The sequence below is a fragment of the Tachysurus fulvidraco genome, chromosome 2, assembly GCF_022655615.1.
Source record: "Tachysurus fulvidraco isolate hzauxx_2018 chromosome 2, HZAU_PFXX_2.0, whole genome shotgun sequence".
NCBI classification, from domain to species: domain Eukaryota; kingdom Metazoa; phylum Chordata; class Actinopteri; order Siluriformes; family Bagridae; genus Tachysurus; species Tachysurus fulvidraco.
Window position 1 is genome coordinate 21068752 of NC_062519.1, and position 26933 is coordinate 21095684.

At 37.0% G+C, this 26933-nt stretch overlaps 6 protein-coding genes across 11 annotated transcripts; 4 read left to right on the forward strand and 2 right to left on the reverse strand.

Moving 5' to 3' along the window:
- On the reverse strand, nucleotides 1-26665 carry LOC113651104 (histone H2B). Of its 6 annotated transcripts, none has more exons than XM_047809737.1 (4): nucleotides 26255-26665; nucleotides 18504-18590; nucleotides 17851-17958; nucleotides 15962-16499 (listed from the first exon to the last, which is right to left on the reverse strand). In XM_047809737.1, exons 1-2 carry the CDS (start codon nucleotides 26623-26625, stop codon nucleotides 18524-18526), a joined length of 438 nt encoding a protein of 145 aa, XP_047665693.1. In that variant the 5' UTR covers nucleotides 26626-26665; the 3' UTR covers nucleotides 15962-16499; nucleotides 17851-17958; nucleotides 18504-18523. The 6 variants fall into 6 exon arrangements, with proteins under 6 accessions (XP_047665700.1, XP_047665693.1, XP_047665694.1 ...); XM_047809738.1 differs by having other exon boundaries at nucleotides 17755-17958; XM_047809742.1 differs by lacking the exon at nucleotides 18504-18590.
- Nucleotides 2359-8135, forward strand: LOC113651105 (histone H2B). The gene is made up of 2 exons (XM_047809765.1): nucleotides 2359-2765; nucleotides 8114-8135. Exons 1-2 carry the CDS (start codon nucleotides 2395-2397, stop codon nucleotides 8118-8120), a joined length of 378 nt encoding a protein of 125 aa, XP_047665721.1. The 5' UTR covers nucleotides 2359-2394; the 3' UTR covers nucleotides 8121-8135.
- Nucleotides 11743-14074, reverse strand: LOC113651095 (tubulin alpha-1B chain-like). The gene is made up of 4 exons (XM_047809724.1): nucleotides 13920-14074; nucleotides 13163-13385; nucleotides 12920-13068; nucleotides 11743-12832 (listed from the first exon to the last, which is right to left on the reverse strand). The coding sequence occupies exons 1-4, from the start codon at nucleotides 13920-13922 to the stop codon at nucleotides 11852-11854; spliced, it is 1356 nt and encodes a 451-aa protein (XP_047665680.1). The 5' UTR covers nucleotides 13923-14074; the 3' UTR covers nucleotides 11743-11851.
- LOC113651098 (histone H1-like) lies at nucleotides 21022-22009 on the forward strand. Its single transcript, XM_027159752.2, has one exon. It carries the CDS (start codon nucleotides 21067-21069, stop codon nucleotides 21706-21708), a length of 642 nt encoding a protein of 213 aa, XP_027015553.1. The 5' UTR covers nucleotides 21022-21066; the 3' UTR covers nucleotides 21709-22009.
- LOC113651102 (histone H2A-like) lies at nucleotides 22094-22743 on the forward strand. The gene has a single exon (XM_027159757.2). The coding sequence runs from the start codon at nucleotides 22303-22305 to the stop codon at nucleotides 22687-22689; it is 387 nt and encodes a 128-aa protein (XP_027015558.1). The 5' UTR covers nucleotides 22094-22302; the 3' UTR covers nucleotides 22690-22743.
- LOC113651099 (histone H3) lies at nucleotides 22908-23689 on the forward strand. Its single transcript, XM_027159753.2, has one exon. The coding sequence runs from the start codon at nucleotides 23238-23240 to the stop codon at nucleotides 23646-23648; it is 411 nt and encodes a 136-aa protein (XP_027015554.1). The 5' UTR covers nucleotides 22908-23237; the 3' UTR covers nucleotides 23649-23689.
- Nucleotides 26666-26933: the final 268 nt, after the last annotated feature.

The following is a 26933-nucleotide window of genomic DNA, read 5'->3' on the forward strand; positions in this document are numbered from 1 at the left end:
CCAGACTTCAGGCAGTCATTGCCTGCAAAGGATTTTCAACAAAATATTAAAAATGAACATTTTATTTATGATTATATTCATTTGTCCAATTACATTTGAACCCCTGAAAATGGGGGACTGTGCATAAAAATTGTTGCAGTTCCTGAACCTTTTACTTGATAATTTTTAAAGTGAAAGTGACCACTTTAAAGTGATGTGACATACGGCTAAGTATGGTGACCCATACTCAGAATTTGTTCTCTGCATTTAACTCATTCAAAGTGCACACACACAGCGGTGAACACACACACACAGCGGTGAACACACACACGCACACCGTGAACACACACCGGGAGCAGTGGGCAGCCATTTGTTCAACCACTTGCATTTGAACTCTTCAAAATGCATTTTTTTTTTTCCCATTTTCATTTTATTCTATGGCATACATAGCCAAAAGTATGAAAATTGTGCCTGTGTCAAACACTGTTGTTCAGCTGTTGTATTGTTTATCTATAACAAACAGGGTCTACTTATATACATGTAATCTAACATAGCTGTTCAAATGATGGCCACCAAAATCCCATTTACAGTGAGGCCTGTGTCTAGATGTTTACTAAATATTTCAAGTAGAACAGTGAGGTTTTGTTTTGACCCACATTTGATGTTTGAATGTTGACTTCAATGAGCTTTCCTTGTGAATGACACTGAGAAAATGGGTTGTTTAAAAAGTAATTTATAAAAAGGTATTTTTTTTCTTGCTCTTCCTATATCCTCTTTCTCCATGAGTTCATATTTCTTATCCATTCAGTCTTTCTTTCCATTGCCTATGTCACATGAGTTGAAAGGACAACATGAGTTGACAAACTTTTTCTCCTCAAGACAGATTTCTTTACTTATTTTTTGGTCAATTTTTTGACTTTAGGTGAACGTTCAGCTAACCTCACTGCACTATGTCACTTTCTGTAGGAACTGATATTGGAAAAGTGAAGTGACTTTAATCATGTCAGAACTGTTTATATATTTAATTGAATTTGAATTATTATTGATATATTGTTGTTTAATTGTTGTTCGGCATACTGATGTATTTTTATTTGTATTGTTTTCCATTTTTCTTTTCTTCACTTTGTTGATTTAGCAGGGTTTAAATTTAAAACAGATCAGAAAAATCTAGAAGTGTTGGGAAAATATACATTCTAGCCATTTAGAATTTGATCCAATAAATAGATTAGAAAATTAAAATTATAAACAGGTCAAAGGTTAATTTAGATCGGATATATATATTATAAATAGGCCAAACCAAAATCAAGTATAACATCTGGATTTGATTAGATTTTGAAAAGTTGTCTGCCTTCAGTTTCTCACCACTGCACCTCTCGAACTTTCTCATCACTGCACCTCTTTTAATTGTCCCATTCACTCTGGCACTCATCTGTCACAGGGTGGCGCTATAATTCATAAGGGACCGTGATTGTAAATAAATGTTTATATAAAATACATGGAAAGTTACTGAAATACTCAAACTAGCTCATCTTGTACCAAAGCACAATACAAGAATGTATTGTAATATATTGTAATGTAATTGACACAAAGCTAACAAAAATGTTTTTTTTTTCCTGATAGATCCTTGTAAATATGTCTAAAATGTTAAAGCAGATATGACTACACTTATCTTATTTTCGTATTCAAGCGTATGATTGTAAAACACATGTACTTGCGAATGAGAATTTTGTAAAAGTTATTTGAAAATCGTTCAATAAAAGTTTGAAAAAAAGTCAAAATCGGCGGCGAAGCTACGAATGTATTACGAATTAAAATATAGAAGCACTGATGGAATACATAGATTAAAAATACTTTTATCGTTTAGTTATGTGTGTGTCCTACTTACAGAAAAGAAACTTGCACGTTGTATGAAAAAGTGGGCGGCTCTTAAAAGAGACTTTTTGTTGTTAAAGACGGCGGTAAGGGAATAAAGCTGATTCTGATTCTAGTATGTGTGTGATGCAAATGACGTCAAAAGCCGTATGAAATGAAATTTATAAAATAGATGCTTTTAAGTGCAGTTATACAAGTCCATTCATTTATATGCCTCTTGATTTTACTTTTTTTTTTTTTTTTCTTTCATAGTGTGAGTGAAACGCGTGTAAAGTCTGGTGGTAGAAACAGGATTTCTTCCCCTTTTCTTTTGTCATAAAACACAAAGTTGAGTGTAAAACGGCGGAAGGGGAACAAAGCACAGTGGGGAGGAGTAAGTGTGTAGGAGGAGCGGGAGGAGGCGCCCCGCATCAGGAGCCTTGGGATTATGACCAATAACACACGTTTGTTCTCTTGTGCATAATTACAATCTCAGCCTGTATATATAGCAGCTGCTAGGTGGGTGTTACTCATTCTCGCGCAGTTCACTCGAACAGCAACACCATGCCTGAACCAGCTAAGACCGCGCCCAAGAAGGGTTCCAAGAAAGCCGTGACCAAGACTGCAGGGAAAGGCGGCAAGAAGCGCAGAAAGACCAGGAAGGAGAGTTACGCCATCTACGTGTACAAAGTCCTGAAGCAGGTGCACCCTGATACCGGGATCTCCTCTAAGGCCATGGGCATCATGAACTCGTTCGTCAACGACATTTTTGAGCGCATCGCCGGTGAGTCTTCTCGTCTGGCTCACTACAACAAGCGCTCCACCATCACCTCTAGGGAGATCCAGACTGCCGTGCGTCTGTTGCTTCCCGGAGAGTTGGCCAAGCACGCCGTGTCTGAGGGCACAAAGGCCGTCACCAAGTACACCAGCTCCAAGTAAGGGGCGTTACCGCCGTCTTTAACAACAAAAAGGCTCTTTTAAGAGCCACCTACTTTTTCATACAACGTGCAAATCTCCTTTCTGTAAGTATAGGAATAAGTATAGGAAACGCACTAAACGATAAACTTTTTTTTTTTTTTTTTAATCTGTATTCTCTTAGTGGTATCATATTTTAATTTGTAATTGCAATTACTAGTTTTGCTGCCGCTTTTGACTTTATTGAACGATTTCAAAACTTTTTTTTAAATTCTCATTCACAAGTACATCATGTGCACAATCATAAATTTGAATACAAAAATCTCAAACTTACATCAGAAGTTTACAACAAAAAATACAGCAATGTAGTCATATCTGTTTTAAAATTTTAGACATTTAATTGTATCAGCAAAACACTTTTAATAAAGTCCAAGGTCATTTGTTTTTTTCATTGTTGGTTCATGCTCTTTTGTGTTTTTAGCTCACAATTTTTGTACACTACCTCAGCAGGAATATGGCACTGGTTAATCATTTTTCATCTGGTTTTCCAAATTTTAGAATTGACCATACAAACAATTAGCCAGTAAAATTACATCATATTTTTGTTAGCTTTGTGACAAAAATTACATTACAATATATCACAATACATTATTGTTTTTCCATTCACATTCATATTTAAATCTACATTTTTCACTTTGCCATATTTCTGCCATTTGATGTACAATGCAAAATCAAAATAAAATGTTAAATTCAAATCAATTGTCAAAATATGCTAAATTTGTTCATCCGCTTCAAAATCATTTACATTTACAGCATTTGGCAGACTCTCTTATTCAGAGCAATGTACATAAGTGCTTAAATCTCTATCATTGGATATATTAATGCTGGTTCACTAGGTAACAGACTCCAGATACCATGAGTTTAAAACATTGTTCAAAGTTACAATGAAAAAGTTTTGAAGTTACCTGTTCATTTACAGGGCATTCTTTTGTAAATGAACTATATGCAAAACTATATTTAACTACACATCTCACAGCAAGTCTTCAATAGTTACAAGCCATAATACATCACTAATGTTTTATAATATAAGCTTTAAGTTTACATTTTTAATACATTGTTCACTTTCATTTAAAGTAAGATGTTTTATATTTCACTATACTCATACTTATTTATTTTCACATATATACTTTTGTTACATTGTTTAAACCAGTCTTTATATTTAAATGTAAAATCTCTGTATACTAGTTTATTAAAAAGGTAAGTTTTCTCTCGCTCTTCCTATCCTCTTTCTCCATGAGTTCATGTCTCTTATCCATTCAGTCCTTCTTTTCAGCCTCTGTCACGTGTTTACAAAAAGCTATGTTTAATTTATCACCCAGATCAGTAGCACTCAGACGTCCCAACTTTGTTGGTTTGTATAGAAATGTTTGTGTTGTAACTTTTCTATTGTTTCCCCATATAAAACCAACACACACTTTTTTAATTTTATTATCATTTTATTGTCAGGGGCAAAGACAATAATTTAGACAATACAAATGTCTTAATTAACTGAATTCTTGTTTTATAATTAGCTATTTCCAGTTTTCAATTTCAGTTTTTATTTAATATTATTTATCAGCACAATTACTGTTTGTAATTGATAAGCCTAATACTTTCACCTCTTCTTTGGTTTGGGTGTCTAGGGTGGAACAACACTATTGCTCAGCCATACATGCTTCTGTTTTGTTTTGATTCAGTTTAGTGCCAGATATTTTTTAATATTTCTTGAAATGTCTCATTATCACCTTTACAACAATTTTAATTAACATTCACTTTGAATTAATCATCAGCATAAGCTGTAACCTTAACCACTCTTCCTGCCATTGTTTTTACACCTTGTATTCTTTCATCGTGTTTGATTTTGTGTAAGACTGGTCTAATTGCAGTATTAGTATTATTAGTATTAGCAATAATAGTAAATAAATAAAAATGAACTAATAAATTACTACTACTACAAATATTATTATTATTATTATTATTATTATTATTATTATTATTATTATTATTATTATTATTATTATTAATACTAATAATAATATTTACTACAAATTATATTTCTAAGGTTTGAGTAACCTGCACTTCCTAAATGTGGCCACACGATGGCGGTCAACATCCATCCACAATGATATTATTATTTGTGTATTATTTAGCTTATTAATTATTTAATCTGTGTGCTCTTTTTATCATTTGGTAACAAACAGACAAACATTTAAAAACACTTCTTACATTATGTATCCTTGTTTTGAATAGCAGTTGTGTGAGGAGTGAGAAGATGTTGCATGTAGGTTGTGTGCAGGATCACACACACATTTAATGGAAAACATCAAATTTATTATTACAATGAAAACCAAATACTGCAGCTATTACAATAGCATAGCTTCGTCGTAGAAGAGTCCGGTGCTAAATCGGCTGCCTGCAGTCTAGACCTTTCAATTACTGAAGATCATGCAGGTATATTTCGATAAGTACTGAAAATATAAATCGTGTGCAAACTTAATAAGTTTCCTGTCTCAGGAATGTTTTTTATTTATTTAATTTATTTTATTTATTTAATAGTTGTTTTTTATTCATATTATTTATTCAAACTTAAAACCAGGATTCATGAACAATAAAAGAAAAATCACAAGACAATGTAAAGATGTTTAAGAGGTGAAGTCAGATGCAGTGAGTTGAACAGCAACAGTGGAATAGTTCTGTGTTTTATTGGTGCCTCAGTTCACTGTCACTGATGTGAACTGATGATCTGTACAGTTAAACTACAACAGCATCACTTCCTGGTTTTCTAGAGACATGTAAAGTTCAGCACATACAGCAATATTTGAGACAGAAACAACCAGAGACTCTAATGAACTTATTATCAGAGGTTTAAAGCTCTCAGATTCTGTACTTTATCACTGTTCTTTTAGAAACATAACACAGACATAATACAGAGTCAGTGACAGGCTGTACAAAAACTATACAAAATGTCATAGACACATGCAAGAGGTTTCTAAAAAACTTTTTATCAGTTAACCACAGACCTAAAAAAAAAAAAAAAAAAAAACATGCAGCTGGAAGAAATGCACCTCATATAAAAATAAAGAGGGTTCCAACATGAATGAATAAGAGAACAGCAGCAGTGCTATGGATAATATCAAACAGATACAGGTCAAGTGCTTCAGTTATTATTCAAATCAAATATCAGAATATAATCTGAAAAATATGATCTGAGTGATGTCATGTTCTATTGTACAAAATGAGCTAGTTTGAGTATTTCAGAAAATTTTCATACAATAATATAAATATGCAATAATGTAAATATATTTACAATCACGGACCCTTATGAATTATAGCTCCACCCTGTGACTTAGATGAGTGTGAGTGAATGGGACAATTAAAAGAGTAAGTGGGCAAATGTGTAGGTTCAAGAAGAGCAGTGGTGAAAAACTGAAGACAAACAGACATCATAAGGTGTAATCAGCTTAGCAAAAATATTTATATAAAAGCTGTATATTAAATCCAAAATGGTATGTGAACAATGAACATATAAAATACATATCAGCAGATTTCAAAATCTAATCAAATTAAATCCCAATGTTATAGATGTATGATTTTGGTTTGGCCTATTTATAAAGTCGTTCCTAATTTGTAAAATCCGATCTAAATTAACCTTTGACCTGTTTATAATTTTAATTTTCTAATCTATTTATTGGATCTAATTTTAAATGGCTAGAAAGTGAACAAAGTGAAGAAAAGAAAAATGGAAAACAATAAAAAATAAAAAATACAGCAGTATGCAGAACAACAATTAAAAAACAATATATGAATAATAATTCAAATTCAATTAAATTTATAAACAGTTCTGAGATTTTTTGTGACTCAGTGCAGTGACGTTAGCTGAACATTCACCTAAAGTCCTGTTGACCAAAAAAATAAGAAAAGATATCTGTCTTGAGGGGAAAAAGTTTATCAACTCACGTTGTCCTTTTAATACATGTGACAAAGGCAATGGAAAGAAAGACTGGATGGATAAAAGATATGAACTCATAGAGAAAGAGGATAGGAAGAGCAAGAAAAAAAGAAACTTTTTTATAAATTATTTTTTAACCACCCACTTTCTCATAAAAGGTACAAATATCCTTTTCTCTCTCTCTCTGTGTGTGTGTGTGTGTGTCTGTCTGTGAGAGAGAGAGAGAGAGAGAGAGAGAGAGAGAGAGAGAGAGAGAGAGAGAGAGAGATTAACAAAACAAAGGAAAACACTTTATTTCAGGTATGTATTTCATCAGTGCTACTATATTTTAATTTGTAATTACAATTGCCAAAAAATCCTGTTTCTACCACCAGACTTTACACGTCTTTCACTCAGACAAACACACACAACCACAAAAAAAGGGAGAGATAGAGACATATATAAATATAAATCAATTAACTTGTAATTTCAGGAGTCATGTTATCAGCTGTAAAACACAACATATTGCAGAATCTATAAGGTTTATAGTCTAAGTGAGCTACATTTTCTCCAACACTAATCTCATTCTAAAACTCAGTGTCATTCACAAGGAAAGCTCATTGAAGTCAACATTCAAACATCAAACGTGGGTCAAAACAAAACCTTTTGGTGGCCATCATTTGAACATCTATGTTAGATTACATGTATATAAGTAGACTCTGTTATAAATAAACAATACAACAGCTGAACAACAGAGTCTGATACACTGTACACTCTATTGTACTGAAAGCAGAGCAATGAAGTGTGATTCTAATAGTTTGTGTGACAGCCAGAATCTGGAAATCAATGTGAACTGGTTATTAATCACTGATATATGCATTATTCAAACTAAGGGTTAACCAAAATTCAGAATTTTAGAACCAACCAATACCATACACAAAGAAAGAAAGAAAGAAAGAAAGAAAGAAAGAAAGAAAGAAAGAAATCAAAAGCAGTACAGAATATACAGACATAACTGAAACATGTTATATATATATATATATATATATATATATATATATATATATATATATATATATATATATATATATATATATATATATATATATATATACACAGTTAGGTCCATATATATTTGGACACAGGCACAATTTTCATACTTTTGGCTATGTATGCCATAGAATAAAATGAAAAAAAAAAAAAAAAAAAAGATGCATTTGAAGAGCAGACGTTCAGATTTAATTCAAGTGGTTGAACAAAATTATCAGGTAAAAGGTTCAGGAACTGCAACAATTTTTATGCACAGTCCCCCATTTTCAGGGGTTCAAATGTAATTAGACAAATGAATATAATCATAAATAAAATGTTCATTTTTAATATTTTGTTGAAAATCCTTTGCAGGCAATGACTGCCTGAAGTCTGGAGACCATGGACATCACCAAATACCACACTTGGAATCAACTCCAGCCATTTTACTTGCTTAATTGATGAAGAAATAATGAAGGAATAGCCTACACCTGTCCATGAAACAGCTTTTGATTCAAATGTCCAATTTACAAAAATTGGTCCCTTGAAAAAAGGAGGGTGGCTACACTCAAGATCACTCAATTCTTAAACCCTTACTCCAATTTGGATGCAAATACCCTCAAATTATTTCAGCCCACTATACCTATACAACTATAACTTGAATATGTTTTGGTAAATACATAAAAAAAACTAAAAATGTGCATGTGTCCAAATATATATGGACCTAACTGTATATGAAAAGTGTAATCTAGTTTGAAAGATTATAAGTCAAGAACTAAATGTATTGTTGTAATTTTGAAATTTGGCCAACAACATATAAGATCAAATAGTATTCATAACAGTAAGTTTTAATTATGTAATTTATTGCTTTTATTGTTTTCTTGTATTCTAAAATGTGCAAATGTAGCACCGGGTAAAAAAAAAAGAATAATAAAAAATACTACTACTAATAATAATAGTAACCTGCAACTATTTGTAACCATTGTGAGTTTTACTACTACTACTACTACTACTACTAATAATAATAATAATAATAATAAAGGAAGCAGCAACAGTACTACTACTACTTAAATGAGCAAATTGTAGGCGCAAATAAAAGCAAAATTGGCAATCAAACATTCATTGAAATTTTAGAGCTCTGTACCTGTGGCCATAATTAGCTCATAATAATAAACACTGGTGATTTTCGCTCTGTTTAAACACAAAACAAAGAATAAACACTATTTTCTTTAACATATTTTGTCCATGTTACTCTATTTTAATTTGTATTTATGAATTAGATAATAACAATAATTCAGCCTATTGCTTCTTTATTCAGCTCCAGCTCCATTTAGACTGAAATGAAACTGATGTATTTGTAGCGGCTGAGTGTTGTGTGTAGTAATTGTAACGGAGCCCCCTTGTGCTGCATAAAGCACATCTATATGAGAGAGAGAGAGAGAGAGAGAGAGAGAGAGCGCAAGAGAGAGAAAGGTGAGGAGAGAGAGAGAGAGAGAGAGAGAGAGAGCACAAGAGAGAGAAAGATGAGGAGAGAGAGAGAGAGAGAGAGAGAGAGAGAGAGAGAGAGAGAGAGAGCATTTGAGTGTGTATTTTTTTGTGTGTATCAAATCAATCAAATCACATCACATTTTATTTGACACATACATACAAAGTACAACATGCAGTAAAATGCTTTCTACTTTTTTAAATGCTTATTTATTTATTTATTTATTTTACAAAAGCAGTGAAATGCTTTTTTATTCAAGCATAAAAGTAAAAAGGAATGCAATTTGGGTAAATAAATAAATAATAAAATATGTGAGAAAATAGTGTATATACATAAATGTGTTTAATGATTGTCCTTAAATGTCCATGTGCAGTATTTTGTATAAAGTGTATAAAGTGGCAAGTTTATACACTTTTACAAGTTTATACAAGTTTCATACAAGTGTATATATATATATATATATATATATATATATATATATATATATATATATATATATATATATATATATATATATATATATATAAAAGCACATGCCACCGTTCTGAATCCTTGTACTCTCTAATGACTTTTTTTTTTACTATTTTGTGTAAATTGATTGAGTGCAGAACTTTAGATAATTATTTGTTAGACAGCCATTAACATTAATCTGTAGTTTAAATTGTGCCAATAAATGTATTTGTTATCACACAAATAATGAAATCTTTGTTTCACTTCCAACCCTGATATTTGCCATTATTTCTCTTACTTTCTTAATTTTCTATAATATTCCCCAAGCATTTTTTTAATATCCATGTTTTTTCTTCAAATGTATTATTTTATTACACTATGGATTTTTTTTTAAATCCTGTATGGGTTATATGTGAACAGATAAAATATCGGAAATGTGAATTAGTCTCTCTTTTGTGATTTAATGATTTACTATAATTGACTAATATCTGACTTTATTTTTGCCTATGTATTTAAGATCTGTAAGAACATCTGAAAAAGCAATCAATGCTTCTGGTGACATTGTAGAATACAGTGAATATTTCCAGATGCAGTAACATCTACTCCTTTAACAGAAAACAGCACATACAGTATGTCAGCAAACAGCACGATGGTTGAGAGATAATGTCTTACTCTAAAATGCCAAATGTCAAAGTGGAATGCTGTACTATTAAACCTTGCAGCCCCTTCTTTCACAGCAGTTGGAAGGAGAACAGCACAATTGTGTAACAGTTGCAAATATTATATTTGTCAATATAATATATAACAATGTGTATATTTCATGTCTAAAGAGCCCAACCTATTATTATTCTGTTCATATTGTAATCATACTGTAAATACTGTACATCTTGTACTTGCTGCTTATTGCACTTCTGGTTAGATGCAAAACTGCATTTTGTTGACTTGTACTTGCACATGTATAATGACAGTAAAGTTGAATATAATCTTATCTAATTTAAAATTAAATTGGCAGGTCCAAATTAAAGGAGGTGCCATCGCAGAATCCAGACCTTGCACTATTTGTAGATGGATCAGCCATCAGAAACCAGAAAAAAGTCAGTAGTTATGTAAGACATGGTCACAGAATATGAAATAGTGAAAGTTGAATCACTAGCAGGACACCTCTCTGCACCAGCAGAGTTAATTGCTCTAACAGAAGCATGTAAATTACAATGCAAAAGTCTTACAATTTATACTGATAGCATATATGCTTCCAGAGTAGCACATGATTTTGGCACATTGTGGAAACATGGTTTTCCTTTTTAGATAAATATAATGGCCTGATTTCTGTTTTCCTGGATGAAGTCATATTAACAAAATATAGTGCTATATAAATGTGCAGCACATACAGGAAAATGACTATTTCACAATGCAATGCCAAAGCTGATGCAGCAGCAAAGGCAGCCGAACAAAAATCCTCAATTTATAAGAAACGGTATGCATTTTGATAATATGTACTCCCACAGTTGACCTCAGGCATGTTGCACAGCAAAAAAAAAAAAAAGAGCAGCATGGAGAAAAGCAGGATGTGTGGTAAGAAATGGGGGTTTGGTAATGGATAGGTGGTAAGAAGTGGGGGTTTGGTACAGCCCCAATGACAAACCATACTTGCCAAATAAATTGCTTCTTTACTATAATAAATTGATGCATGTAAGACCATGCACCTAAAGGATAAACTCAGCATAAAACTGTCATCCATATATAAACCTGTGCCTATCATTGAAACACAAGGAACAGGTGTGTTAATAGATTAATGGAAGGGCGGTGCAACACACATGATACACAAAAGCAAAAACAAAATCACACAACAAAAGCTGCCAGAATGTTTAAGAACAGTCCAAGCCATTCCTGGGAAATAAATTGCGAACCTTATAACACTCCCAACATGCCTACCAGTGTGCTATTTTCTCAAAACTTTCGCAATGTGTGTTAAATATTTATTTGCCTGCTAAAACTGTGCAAATTGAGTTTTTTTTTCTATTATAATTATTATTAGAATGCACAATGCAATTAAAGACAAACAAGTGTGTGAACTGGAAAGTTTATTTTGATGTTTTTGCATACAGTGATTTTTTTATTATTATTATTATTTAAGATTTATTACATCCCACAGTAGACAATGACATTCATTTAAAATTTTAATACTCCTCTCCCTCTTCTTCTCCCTCACCTTCAATGGAGTCAACACCAACTTCTTCATAATCCTTCTCCAGGGCCGCAGTGTCCTCTCTGGCCTCAGAGAACTCACCCTCCTCCATACCTTCACCCACATACCAGTGCACGAAGGCACGCTTGGCGTACATCAGATCAAACTTGTGATCGAGACGGGCCCAGGCCTCGGCAATGGCTGTGGTGTTGCTCAGCATGCAGACGGCCCTCTGCACCTTGGCCAGGTCTCCACCTGGAACCACGGTGGGGGGCTGGTAGTTGATGCCCACCTTGAACCCAGTGGGACACCAATCCACAAACTGGATGCTGCGCTTTGTCTTTATGTTGCCGATAGCAGCATTCACATCTTTGGGCACCACATCGCCACGGTAAAGCAGGCAGCAGGCCATGTACTTGCCATGACGTGGGTCACATTTTACCATCTGATTGGCAGGCTCAAAGCAGGCGTTTGTGATTTCGGCCACAGAGAGCTGCTCGTGGTAAGCCTTCTCTGCAGAGATTACTGGAGCATAGGTGGCCAGTGGGAAATGAATACGGGGGTAGGGCACCAAGTTGGTCTGGAATTCAGTAAGATCGACATTGAGGGCACCATCGAAACGGAGAGAGGCAGTGATTGAGGACACAATCTGGCTAATAAGCCTATTGAGATTGGTGTAAGTAGGACGCTCAATATCTAGGTTCCTACGGCAAATGTCATAGATGGCTTCATTGTCTACCATAAAGGCACAGTCGGAGTGCTCTAGGGTGGTGTGTGTTGTCAGGATGGAGTTGTAGGGCTCCACCACAGCTGTAGACACCTGGGGAGCTGGGTAGATGGAGAACTCCAGCTTAGACTTCTTACCGTAGTCAACAGACAGACGTTCCAACAGCAAGGAGGTGAAACCAGAACCGGTTCCTCCACCAAAGCTGTGGAAAACCAGGAAACCCTGGAGCCCTGTACACTGATCAGCCTGGAGAGATGATTAAAAAGCTGGTCAGATTGATTTCTCAAAAGATTATCGATAATTTTACAACATAATTGCCCAAAAGGTGCTCACCAGTTTTCGGCACCTGTCCAGTACCAGGTCAATCAGCTCCTTGCCAATGGTGTAGTGACCACGAGCATAGTTGTTAGCAGCGTCCTCCTTTCCTGTGATGAGCTGCTCAGGGTGAAACAGCTGGCGGTAAATTCCAGTACGCACCTCATCTAAAGGAAAAAAAGAAATCAAATATAGATCAATTACATTAACAGCCAGAGCACTGGTAACTGAAATTCATGTGCCATAAGATCTTAATCTTACCTATAACAGTAGGCTCCAGATCCACAAACACAGCCCTGGGGACGTGTTTTCCAGCTCCAGTCTCACTAAAGAAAGTGTTGAAGGAATCGTCTCCACCTCCAATGGTTTTGTCGCTGGGCATCTGTCCGTCCGGCTGGATGCCGTGTTCAAGACAGTAGAGTTCCCAGCAGGCATTACCAATCTGGACACCAGCCTGACCCACATGGATAGAGATGCACTCACGCTGTGGCAACAAAAAGGACAGATGCAAGACATTTTATTATTGCTACATGCCATATTTGTTGTGCTGTTGGCCTCTCTCCAAAAAGAAAACTAGAGGCAGAACACAACTAATAATTGTTAGTAACCTCACTAAGTGAGTAACTGTTAAAACAGAGCACACTAAATTTCTTCTGAACAGAAAAAAAAAAAAAAAAGCCATGTTGGAAGCGTTTTACACTAAAACAAATTCCTTATTTGCACAAGAATCCTTGGCAATAAATTCCCTTCTGATTCTCATTCTAAATGTCTTTATTTCATACAAGGAAATAATTAAGTGTGAAACCTTAATTCTTTATTAAGAATAAATATATTATCAAACAGTTTAAAATGTTTAGTAAATTCAGTACAAAGTTGATTGAGACATTATATTGCATGCATTAAGGTTAAATAAAGTTCCACATAACGATTCTACAAACGTCATTCATAAAGTATGAATAAAATGATCGGTAGCTAACAATACTTATGGTAGACAAATAATAAGACAGATAATACTTACCATCTTGAAGACGGTGGCTTTAATGTGTATTTAAATACAAGCTTCTTTAAAAAAGTTGAACTTGACCTTGAATTTGACAGCTCAAATGTAATGAGTCTGTAGCGAGAACATGGAATGGTCTTAAATTTGGGGGTGGAGTTATTTATACTTCTCGGCTCCGTCGTCATGGAGATGGACATTTCCTCTTCTTGATTTGACTCTCGTTGGTGAGGTAACGCTAAGCTGCACTCCATTGGTGCGTTTTAATTTTTGAATAATTTCTTCCTCTGAAAACATTTTCAACCTGGGGACATTAATGGAAGGTTTTTTAAATGCTCTCAATTAAAGCTTTCAATTTACAATGTAGTAGAACAAAAGGATGAAAGCAATAGTTATTAAACTTTACAGCGATAGAAGGAACAGGTTGTCTGGAACATTTAACAAAATGAAACACAATAGCTCGAAACAGAGCTCAAGAACAATAGTAGGTATAAAAATAATAAAAAATACAAGGAAAGAAACACACACAAAACAGTTCTGTGCAAAAACTCCACAGAAATTACAGACACACACACACACACACACACACACACACACACGCACACACACACACACACACACACACACACACACACACACACACACACACACACACACACACACACACACACAGATATTTGAAAACCATCAACAGGCCTGTACCAAGTCTTCCCATTAAAATGTTTATGCTGGAGTAAACAAACACTCATACAATACTTGAGCACATATAAACTAATTAATGTGATTATTTTGACTTAAGAACATTTTTTCTATACTTTTATGTCATTTTTATACACTTTAATCCAAAGCTTGTTTACATGGCTGTCTGTCTCAACACCCTTCATTTCTTTCAAAGCACAAAGCAAATCAAGTCATTTTTAAATCAGATTTTTTAAATAAACTGGATTTATGTCTTTGTCAGCATTAGCAAGAATGTCCACGCCTTTATAATGAAATTAACCCCATTTTGGACAGGTTTCATATTTCCAATGAGATTCCATCGTTCTTTATTAATAGAATATATTAAATGTGTGTCTTTTCAATGTAATAAAGTGGACAGCATTAGCAAATTTCTCCACAATGCACCAGTTTTGGAAGAATCAGCCTCTGTTTCTGAATATGTTCCTGTCCCGGTCTTGGTCATTTGTTGACACTTGGGTATGATTGTAAAGATTTCCTCCCATACCAGTTTCACTTCTGCAACATGTTATTTAGAAATCCAAGTGCCTATGTGCCTTGGACAGTTTTATGCAAGCTTGAAAAGTTGGGGTCTGAAACCAGAGTTTTACAGTATGTTGATGTTGCATTTGGGAATAACATGCCTCTCCAAGATCTATACTTCTCCAGAGTGTGAAAAATGGCAAAGACAATCACTGTGGACCCCTCACATCCAGCACACTCACTCTTTGAACTGTTGCCATCTGGTCGACGCTACAGAGTCCTGAGCACCAGAACGACCAGACATAGGAACAGTTTCTTCCCTCAGGCAATCCATCTGATGAACACTTGACATACACAGAACACACAACACTACTCTTATATTATTTACTTAAAACACATACTTACTTATATTTCAATTTGCACATTTATATTTCAATTTGCACATTTTTCCACTGCACATACAACTGTCTATATTATACATGTGTTCGTGTCTTGTCAATGCCATTCTGTTTACACTGTGGAGCTTCTGTACTAGAACAAATTCCTTGTATGTGAAAACATACGTGGCAATAAAGATCTTTCTGATTCTGATCAATGAGTATGCACTGGCTCTTAAAAAGCAAATAAACACCTAATAAAAAAATTAAATAAATTGTCCTCCAATAATACAATTAGTTGAAAATGTATTATGTTTGAAGATTGGGAGCATTTCACCTCCCTTTCACTTTGGCCACATCAAAATGTGTCTCTATGTCTCTATGGAATCAAATTTAAGACAAAACAGCTGACTCAGCTGATGAAACATTATATATTGTAGCACAGTCAGCATGATGACACGGAAGAACAAGCACAAGAGACTGGAGTAGGGAAACCATGAGTTGGCTTTATTTTACTTTAAGGTACAGATGCAATTTTAGTGCGGACAAAACCCCTGATAAGGTGGAAACAAAACTTGTCCCTCCTTTTCCAGGGTGATAGGGGCTCTTGTGCAGGGATCCAGGGTCCCAGCCTAGTCAGCATGAGGATGGACGGCAGTAGCAAGGTGAAGCAGTCCTCTCCATGAGCGTGGTTCAGGCACAGCAGGCAGGCAGGAAGGAAGCAAATTTGTCCAGGAGAGAGCACAACAGCACATTAGTAATCCGATTTCTTTCCCCCTTACCACAGGCAGAGGGTGAGTGCCCTAGCGGCGCTCCTGATCAACTCTCTGCTTTTATCACCGTGTGATTGAGAGCATCCTGAACAACTGTGTCACAGTCTTGACAATCACCAGATTGTAAGTATACGATAGGGTCCGGTTAGCGGAGGAGGACAAAATAGATATGTTTGCCAGCAGACGAGGCAAACCTTGTGCTGGTTGCGGATGACCGCACACATGGGAACAGCAAGAGCCAGAGCCAGAATCTGCAAATAAACAAAAAAGACATACTTTATATGAAGTATAACAAGGTAATACAGAGTAAAAGCACATTTAAGCAAAACATTCAGTACAGACAGTTTATATAATCTATTCAAATTAAAAGACAAAAATGGAGTGCGTTTTCTCTTGTTATCCAAAACAGTATATTTCCCTATTACCAGCCCTTCCTCATAAACACACACACAAACACACAAAAGTTTTGGGGAAGCTTTGAACAATCACATCTCATACACATGGAAGTTTTTTAGAGCAAGATCGGAATCACAATTGATGAAATGATCTCGTGTTGAATCGATTATCTGTATAGTTACACAAAATTATAACAATGATGTCATTTTGTGACTAATGTGAATAATCCCTTGTGTTATCCCAGAGCAGAAATGACTGGAGATCTTACTGTGTATAAACTGCTTAATTTTAGTTATCAGAAGAAAAAAAAAAAATGTTGGATGGATGCACATCGATCTGTATTATTAAAGCATTTTTCTGGTTGTAATCCAGTGCACATTATAGAAATACAAATATATAAGTACATAAGTACAAATATAATGTTAAAATGCAGTATTTTTTGTCGCTGTATAACAATCATAATATACATATATTATATGCATACACACACACACACACACACACACACACACACACAAATAATGTGTGAAAGTATAATGCAACATAATAAATAAAACATTATCTTTGTGTAAGAGCTTCTGGTACACCAGCTTCGACCCACACTCTAAAAACATGCAGATGAGGTAAATTCAACTCACTGTAAATTGCTCTTAGGTGTGTGTGTGTGTGTGTGTGTGTGTGTGTGTTTGTGTGAATGCTTAGGGTGTACTGGGTGTACCCTGCCTGTACCCCGAGATGCTGGGATAGGCTCCTATCCTCCTGTGACTTTACAGAGGATAAGACATTTTGGAAAATTGATGGATGATGAATAGATGGACTGAAATTATTTAATGAAAATGTTGCAGTGCTCTGATTACTATGGTGTGTAACTTTAACACTGTATACATTTTACATCAGCTTGATGATGATTAAAACATCAATCTATAACTTAGTTAACAATATTAAAAATTATTTTATATAAGTATTAGAATGGTTTTATACTCTTGGGACAGTTTAGAGATCCATCTTTGTTAGATAAAAATTCTGAGAAGATGTTGGTCTATATCAGCTTTACTGATGCTGGCAACATTGATGTAATGAACTATTCAATATTGTACAGTAATATCATACCTTGTTGACCTGAAATGTTCTGCACGATAATGTTGAGGATGAAAGTTTACTGAAAGAGAGCAGAAACAGATGCAGCACATTGTGGGGTTCACTTACTGCGGTCAGGTGTCGCCATCTAGTGGATGTGTGTCCCAAGGCAAAAGTCAGTGTTCTGAGATATAAAGTCTGATATAAGTCTTAAGTCCTGAACTTCATACCAGGTGACTGTGGAGGAGCAGAACAAACACGAGGACGTTAGGATAAGAATAAGGACAGAATAAGACTTTTATGACTAAAAAATCATAAAATTTTGATTTTTATGAAAATGTTTTCTTACATCAGACTTAAACCCAGCAAGAATGTTCCACTGAACATAGACAGCATTTAAAAATGTTATAGATTAGAGTTATAGTGACTGTCAGTAAATTCATTATATTTGTTTAGTGGTTATTGAATGTGATTTTTATTAAATATAATAAACACCAGACACTAGATGATGCTTTATGCTAATTTTACGGGTCGCTGTGCCGTGCACGGCACGGAAGTAGAAGTGACCACTAGGGGATGACCCAGAAACAAGCTTCAATTCAACTTTAAAGCATCAAATCCTCCAAAAACACGAAAAAACCTATTTACCTAGTAAAGTTTATACTCTCAATAATTTTTTAAGCCCACACACAAAGCACAATATGATTCACAGCCTTCATACAATTAGAAAAAAAAATCGGACAAAACTGACCTAGGTGGCGCTAGACTGGTTTTTCCCTTACCTTTAGACGCGTCTCTTTCTTCACTGGGGTAATATATTCCAACACAAATAATCCACAAAAATCCACACAGGTCCAAGGAATTGAAATCTGTAAGCCAAATATTCCGTTAGTGTTCTGAAAACTGGAAACAGAAGTGCGCCATCATCTGGTTTTGCCGCTCTAACTCCAAATTGGGATATTCAAAAAATTCAAAGCCTACGTCATATTTATAGCCCAGGTCCTAACGAATCAAATAAGCCCTCATTTGAGCCAATCGGTGCTTGTATGGCAGAGATAGACGGCTGGGAAGCCAATGGTGGCATGACCTAATTTTTGGGAACCCGCATTTGACTGACAATTACTCCTTCCAATAGCAATGAACTGGGCTGGGACCTATACAGCCGTTTAGCCAATAAGCAGACGATTCCAACGGTATATGACATGCCTTACATTCTTTGCCTGTGTCTGCGTGAACTGGATGCGCAGAAGAATTCTTGCGTAATCCCTGACCTTTTGTCCCTCTCACAGCTCAGGGTGTCAAGTTACAGGCCTGTTTGATCTATCACCAGATTGATAGAGAGAGAGTCTAGGCTTATTTATGGCTCGTCAGACTGAGCCTGCAGCCTTTTATTTCAAAGTTATATAGTAAACAAGTACACAAAAACGCTGCAACCGACGACCATGGCCGTAGAAAAATATTTTTATTGAAGCCATTTTTGGGTCTTTTGACTTGATTTTTTTTTTTTGGTGAAAGCCAAGTCATGTGGCTATGACTCTCAGTTGTTATTTGGTCCCTAACATGTTCCAGAAAAATAAGATTAATCAGTTTATCAGGTAAACAACCCAGGCGGAAATGAAAATCTGCATTCAAACCCTGTAACTTTGTGCCAGTAAGGCCTAGAATCAAAACTAGAGAATCTCTTCTTTCAAATGAGCTCACCCCTGTGTGTCAAAGTATGTGGGAGCTGTACCACTTTTTGTTGGGTAGGTCATGTAGGCGAAAAAGCTGCAAAAGGGGGGCAATGCTTAAAGGGGTAGGGGGGAAAAAATCTCCCCAAAGGACTTGACTATTATATGAAAAAACACTAAAGAAGCAGCTCTCCTGAGTAGAGGCCAGGTAAAGGACAAAAGATAAATCTGTTCCTTCCCCAGAATAATCAGCACACTCTATTACATAGAATTTGTATTAGTATCATTTACTTAAAGTGGATACTTTATTACTAGACAATTAATTATATATACTGATTTCATATCTATATATATATAAGAATATATATAAGGGGTGAAAATCATGAAAATTTAGGAGGGGAAAAGCAGCTACTGTATGGGCAGATTATTACTTTAATGATTCAAATGACAAGAAATTACAGACAGAACATGAGGACTCAAGACACAAAGGGACAGGGGAGCTAGACTCACAAAGGTAGGAGAACATGGACAGTGTAAAGAAATGAACAGAAGTAAAAACAGAGCCTCGTGTAGTCCGTTTTTTTTTTAATAGCTAAACAGATTAACAGCAAAGATAGGCTAGCTGCATACCCTAATCTAAACTACCCAAAAGTACAGTGGGTGGCACCAGGCCTCTACATCAGGGTCATCGCTCTGCCCACTGGGGTTTTTCTCTCTCTCTCTCTCTTTTTTTTTTTTTTTACAGTAGACTTTAACACGAACTGTGAGTAAACATTTGAGGTGTCATATAAGGGCTGGTTCTGACCTGAGATCTCATGATATTTGAATGTGAATGTTAGAAGGTGAAAATTTGAAATGAATTCTTGAAAAAAATGCAATTAATTTTGAAGATTAATAAGGAATTTGTGAAAAGTGAAAAGTTTATTGTTTTATTCCTTTACTGTTGTAAATTATTTTTAACTACTTTAATGTAATTGATCACTCAATCATCGGTACTAATTAATTTAAAATAATAGTGTTTAATTTCTTTATCACTACCTGAAGTTGTATTGAGAGCTGTCAGGGAGAAGGGCGTCTCACTTCGACACACGCAAATGGACATCCACAACTCGCTCTGACTGTCTGTCTGTCTGCAGTATACATGTGCTTTACGCTGCACAAACGGGGCTCCGTTACAGTCACTACACACAACACTCAGTCGCTACAAATACATCAGGGTCATTCACAAGGTTCTCCCGCAACTCGGTAAACACGACTTACAAGCCCCGTGCCTCTTTTTGTCTAGTTTTTACACGCCAGATCGCCCCAAATGCGCTGCAAGCCGGAGAGAGCCTCAAACGCGCCGTACACTTTTGTGTCCGCTGCACGACATTGTCCTTTTCCCCGAGACCCGACGTGAGCTCGTAGCGAGCAACAAAGTCCCTGCTCAACAAACATACTGCTGAACGCTCGGGATCTTGTCTGCGGCGTCGTATTTTCGCCGAGAAACGCCGTGAGAAAACACACTTGTCAGTGTGCCTCGGAAGCGCCGTCATTCAGCCACGGCCAGGTTGAGTCTACAACGTTCTCATGCTTACTTTAAGGCCAGCCCCCCGGTCGAGTGGAGGAAGGTTCCTGTGTTACACAGCGTTACACTCGGTTATTCTACTATTAGCTCCCAGAGAGAGAGAGAGAGATGGCTGAAGTCGCTCCCGCTCCCACCGTCGTGCCGGCTAAAGCGCCCAAGAAGAAGGCAGCTTCGAGGACCAAGAAAACAGGCCCTAGCGTCGGTGAGCTCATCGTCAAAGCGGTTTCCTCGTCCAAAGAGAGGAGCGGCGTGTCTCTTCCCGCCCTGAAGAAAGCTTTGGCTGCCGGCGGATACGACGTGGAGAAGAACAACTCTCGCGTCAAGCTCGCCGTCAAGGGCCTCGTTACTAAAGGCACCCTGGTGCAGACCAAAGGCACCGGCGCGTCTGGATCTTTCAAGCTGAACAAGAAGCAGACCGAAGTTAAGAAGCCTGCAAAGAAAGCCGCGCCCAAAACGACAAAGGCGGCCGCCAAAAAACCCGCCGCGTCTAAGAAGCCCAAGAAAGTAGCGGCCAAGAAACTTGCAGCCAAGAAGTCTCCCAAGAAGACGAAGAAGCCCGTTGCTGCCGCCAAGAAAGCCACCAAAAGCCCCAAGAAGGCAGCCAAAAAGCCGGCGACCCCCAAGAAGGCAGCCAAGAGCCCCAAGAAGGCAGCCAAAAAGCCGGCGACCCCCAAAAAGGTAAAGGCTGTAAAGCCCAAGACTGCAAAGCCCAAAGCGGTGAAGGCCAAAAAGGCTCCCAAGAAGAAGTAAACGTGTTTGTTTTATATTCCTCAAACGGCTCTTTTAAGAGCCACCCATATTTTCCCTTAAAGAGCTGTTTACTATTCTGATAGACATCATAGTCAAAATGATGACTCCATGGCAGTGGATGACTCCATTAGGCAGCTACAGAGTTGTACATTCACCTTCACATAAGCGTATGGACAACTAGGGAGAATTGGCCAGTTTACATTTTAAAGCCATATGCATGTCTTCACTCTCTTTTATACTAATATATGCTTTATAGGTATAAAAATCAGTGAATAATCAGGCTACTGATTATAAATCAGTTGACAAAATATTTTCTCTCTACAACGATATGCATTTAGTCTTCTTTTTTAAATTTCATTTTCTCTCTCTCTCACTCACTCACACACACAGAGTCACACACGGGAATGGGAGGGGTATGTGGCGTAGAATAGAATGATGGACTGACGCTGGAATTCTACGGCGTGTTTCGGATTGGTTCTTCCGTCACAAGGATCTTAGCCAATAAGAGAGTTGACGTGTTGGTTATATATCACAGAGCTCCAGAAGAACAGTGCTGTTATTTCGCTGTTGTTCTTAGAATATCTCAACTACAAGATGAGCGGAAGAGGCAAAACCGGAGGTAAAACTAGGGCAAAGGCTAAGAGTCGCTCATCCAGAGCTGGACTGCAGTTCCCTGTGGGTCGTGTGCACAGGCTTCTGCGTAAAGGTAATTACGCCCAGCGCGTCGGTGCCGGCGCTCCGGTTTACTTGGCCGCAGTGCTCGAGTACCTGACTGCTGAGATCCTAGAGTTGGCTGGCAACGCCGCCCGTGACAACAAGAAGACCCGCATCATTCCCCGCCACCTGCAGCTTGCTGTGCGTAACGACGAGGAGTTGAACAAACTGCTCGGAGGAGTGACCATCGCTCAGGGAGGTGTACTGCCCAACATTCAGGCCGTGCTGCTGCCCAAGAAGACTGAGAAGGCCGTCAAGACCAAGTAAACTCGCGCACTGCTGCGTTTCTCACCACTCAAAAAGGCTCTTTTAAGAGCCACCCACTTTCACTGAAAAAGTGCAATTTCATCCTAGTTTTTAGTAATTCTGCGAGTGTCAACTTCTAAAGACAATTCCACAAATAAGCATTAAAATCTTACACTAACAATAAGTGGTATTGTTTTAAAGACGGATGACACACAATATTATAATAATAATAATAATGACGACTAAATAATAATAACCTACGCCGCATTTTCTTTAATAAAGCCTGCTGTCTAAATGACCGAAAGAGACGGTAGGTTGCTGACCGAGAACAAAAGCGCTGTGTTACTGAGAACGCCAATAGAATAGGGGCGGGCGGTTTGGGTTTCGAACTGTGTCTGTGACAGAGAGCGATCCAATAGTCATCAGGTGACGTAACACGTTCTATCCAATGGCAGACGTGTGCTTTCAATACGCCCAATGACAACAGGGCGGCGTCAGGGCTTAAAAAGGCAGCCTTCGCCAGCGACGTTTATTGTGCTTCTACTCCGTGAAATTCACAGATCAACGCAATGGCAAGAACCAAGCAGACCGCCCGTAAATCCACTGGTGGCAAAGCGCCCAGGAAGCAGCTCGCCACTAAGGCTGCTCGCAAGAGCGCCCCGGCTACCGGCGGCGTGAAGAAGCCTCACCGTTACAGGCCCGGCACCGTGGCTCTCAGGGAGATCCGCCGTTATCAGAAGTCTACTGAGCTGCTTATCCGCAAGCTGCCCTTCCAGCGCCTGGTGAGAGAAATCGCTCAGGATTTCAAGACCGATTTGCGTTTCCAGAGCTCGGCCGTCATGGCCTTGCAGGAGGCTAGCGAGGCATACCTGGTCGGTCTGTTCGAGGACACCAATCTGTGCGCCATTCACGCAAAGCGAGTGACCATCATGCCTAAGGACATTCAGCTGGCCCGCCGTATTCGCGGAGAGCGCGCTTAAATTCTCTATAATGTACACAAAGGCTCTTTTAAGAGCCACCACATTCTCTCTGATAAATGAGCACTTCTTCAAAGTTGTGTGAGATTATCGTATAAACATCACTTATTTATATAAATGTGTATGCATGTAAATGTGAACTTGCTTTAGAGAAATGATTTCAAGACAGAGTGTTTGTGTAAGGAATATTTTGTTCAGAGATAGGAAGAGTAATTGAAAATAAATAAATACACATTTATTTGTATAGCACTTTTCAGAAGGCTGAATTATTATTATCTAATTTGTAATTACTTATTAAAATATAGTAGCATGGACAGAATGTTTTGTGTTTGTGTTTAAGCAGAAAGAGAGTGAAAATCACCAGTGATTATTATTATGAGCTAATTATGGCCTCAGGTACAGAGCTCTAGAATTACGATGAATGTTTGATTGCCAATTTTGCTCCTACAATTTGCTCCTTTAAGTAGTAGTAGTACTGTTGCTGCTTATGCTATTATTTATTTATTTATTTATTTATTTATTAATAAGTACTAGTAGTTGTAGTTGCCATTGTGGTGGTATTAGTAGTAAATTGAAATAAAAATAAAAAAGAAACTCAAAATGGTTACAAATAGTTGCAGGTTACTATTATTAGTAGTAGTAGTAGTAGTTTTTTTTTTTTTTTAACCAGTGCAACATTTGCACATTTTAGAATATTGCTACTGCTTTCAACCACAACAACAAAAACAACAAGAAAACTACTATAAAAGCATTAAATTACATAATTAAAAATTACTGTTATGAATACTCTTTGCTGTTATAAGTTGTGGACCAAATTTCAAAATGGCAATAGTACATTTAGTTCTTGACTGATAATCTTTCAACCTAGATTACAATTTTCATATACAGTTAGGTCCATATATATTTGGACACATGCACAATTTTAGATTAGATTCAACTTTGTCATTACACATGTACAAGTTTCAGGCAACGAAATACAGTTTAGGTCTAACCAGAGTGTTTACAAGAATTTACATAATATGTTCTATGAATATAATATACAAATGAATATATATATATATATATGCGCTATGAATATAATATACAGATGTCTATTACTATAAAATAAAAATTTTTATGCTGCGAGCTCAACGCAGACAGCGCTTCTTGTGGAGGTCCTCCATGGCAGGAATTGGAGTTCCTGTGATGCGCTGGGTGGTTTCACCACCTGCTGCAATGCAATGCGCTCTGCAACAGAGCAGCTCCTATACCAGACTGTGACTTTTAGTTGTTTACCAAAACATATCCAAACTATAGTTGTATAGGTATAGTTGTATAGGTGTAGCTGAAAGTGCACTCTCTCAGCTGTAATTTGAGGGTATTAATATATACACAATATATAATATATATTATTAATAAGTATTATTAATATATAAAAGTGAGCCTGTGTCCTAATATATATATGGACCTAACTCTGTGTGTGTGTGTGTGTGTGTGTGTGTGTGTGTGTGTGTGTGTGTGTGTGTGTGTGTGTGTGTGTATACTGTATATTTAAAATGTGTTTCAGTTATGTCTGTACATTCTGTACTGCTTTTTATTTGTTTATTTGTTAATTTATTTATTTTATTCTTTGTGTATTGTTTGGTTCTGTCTTCAATTCTGAATCTTGGTTAACCCTTTGTTTGAATACAGCATGTCACAGTGATAACCAGTTTACATGTTGATTTGTCACACTTCAATGCTCTGCTTTCAGTACAATAGAGTGTACAGTGTATCAAACTCTGTTGTAGATAAACAATACAACAGCTGAACAACAAACAGATGCCATTCTAGCCATTTAAAATTCAATCCAATAAATATATTAGAAAATTAAAACTATAAACAGGTCAAAGGTTAATTTAGATCAGATTTTATAAATAGGCCAATCCAAAATAAAGTATAACATCTGGATTTAATTTGATTAGATTTTGAAATCTGCTAATATGTATTTTATTTGTTCATTGGTTACATACCATTTTGGATTGAATATACAGCTTTAATATAAATATTTTTGTTAAACTGATTACACCTTATGTTGTCTGTAGTTTCTCACCACTGCTCCTCTCGAACCTACACACTGGCCCACATACTCTTAATGGTCCCATTCACTGTGGCACTCATCTGAGTCACAGGGTGGCGCTATAACTCATAAGGGGTCGTGATTGTAAAGAAATGTGTTATATATATATATATAATGTTATTGCATGAAAAGTTACTGAAATACTCAAACTAGCTCATCTTGTACCAAAGCACAATACAAGTATATCGTAATATACTGTAATGTACTTGACACAAAAGCTAACTTTTTTTTCTGATAGATACTTGTAAATAGGTCTAAAATGTTGAAGCAGGTACGACTACGTCTTTTTTTTCGTATTCAAATGCAAGTTTGTAAAAAAAAAAAAAAAAAAAAAAGCAAAGTCGGCAACGAAGCTAGTAATTGCAAGCACAAATTAAAATATAGCAACACTAATAGAATACACAGACACGTGTGTCCTACTTACAGAAAGGAGGTTTGCACGTTGTATGAAAAAGTGGGTGGCTCTTAAAAGAGCCTTTGTGTTGGTAAAGACGGCGGTAATGCGCCTTACTTGGAGCTGGTGTACTTGGTGACGGCCTTTGTGCCCTCAGACACGGCGTGCTTGGCCAACTCTCCGGGAAGCAACAGACGCACGGCAGTCTGGATCTCCCTAGAGGTGATGGTGGAGCGCTTGTTGTAGTGAGCCAGACGAGAAGACTCACCGGCGATGCGCTCAAAAATGTCGTTGACGAACGAGTTCATGATGCCCATGGCCTTAGAGGAGATCCCGGTATCAGGGTGCACCTGCTTCAGGACTTTGTACACGTAGATGGCGTAACTCTCCTTCCTGGTCTTTCTGCGCTTCTTGCCGCCTTTCCCTGCAGTCTTGGTCACGGCTTTCTTGGAACCCTTCTTGGGCGCGGTCTTAGCTGGTTCAGGCATGGTGTTGCTGTTCGAGTGAACTGCGCGAAAATGAGTAACACCTACCTAGCAGCTGCTGTATATACAGGCTGAGATTGTAATTATGCACAAAAGAACAAATGTGTGTTATTGGTCAAAATCCCAAAGCGCCTCCTCCCGCTCCCTCCTACACTTACTCCTCCCCACACACTTACTCCTCCCCACTGTCCCCTCTGTGCTTTGTTCCCCTTCCGCCATTTTACACTCAACTTTGTGTTTTATGACAAAAGAAAGGGGGTGGGGGGGAGTGGGGGAATCCTGTTTCTACCACCAGACTCTGCACGTGTTTC

Bases quoted from the DNA above. Each gene is read 5' to 3' on its own strand.
- LOC113651105 (XM_047809765.1), top strand. From the start codon at position 2,395: ATGCCTGAACCAGCTAAGACCGCGCCCAAGAAGGGTTCCAAGAAAGCC.
- LOC113651095 (XM_047809724.1), bottom strand. The intron at 13,069-13,162 runs GTAAGATTAAGA...TTTTTCCTTTAG, and splicing joins TCTGGAGCCTACTGTTATAG to ATGAGGTGCGTACTGGAATT. The intron at 12,833-12,919 runs GTGAGCACCTTT...TCATCTCTCCAG, and splicing joins TGGACAGGTGCCGAAAACTG to GCTGATCAGTGTACAGGGCT.
- LOC113651102 (XM_027159757.2), top strand. From the start codon at position 22,303: ATGAGCGGAAGAGGCAAAACCGGAGGTAAAACTAGGGCAAAGGCTAAG.
- LOC113651104 (XM_047809737.1), bottom strand. From the start codon at position 26,625: ATGCCTGAACCAGCTAAGACCGCGCCCAAGAAGGGTTCCAAGAAAGCC. The intron at 18,591-26,254 runs GTAAGGCGCATT...TTTGGCTTACAG, and splicing joins ACCAAGTACACCAGCTCCAA to ATTTCAATTCCTTGGACCTG.
- LOC113651099 (XM_027159753.2), top strand. From the start codon at position 23,238: ATGGCAAGAACCAAGCAGACCGCCCGTAAATCCACTGGTGGCAAAGCG.
- LOC113651098 (XM_027159752.2), top strand. From the start codon at position 21,067: ATGGCTGAAGTCGCTCCCGCTCCCACCGTCGTGCCGGCTAAAGCGCCC.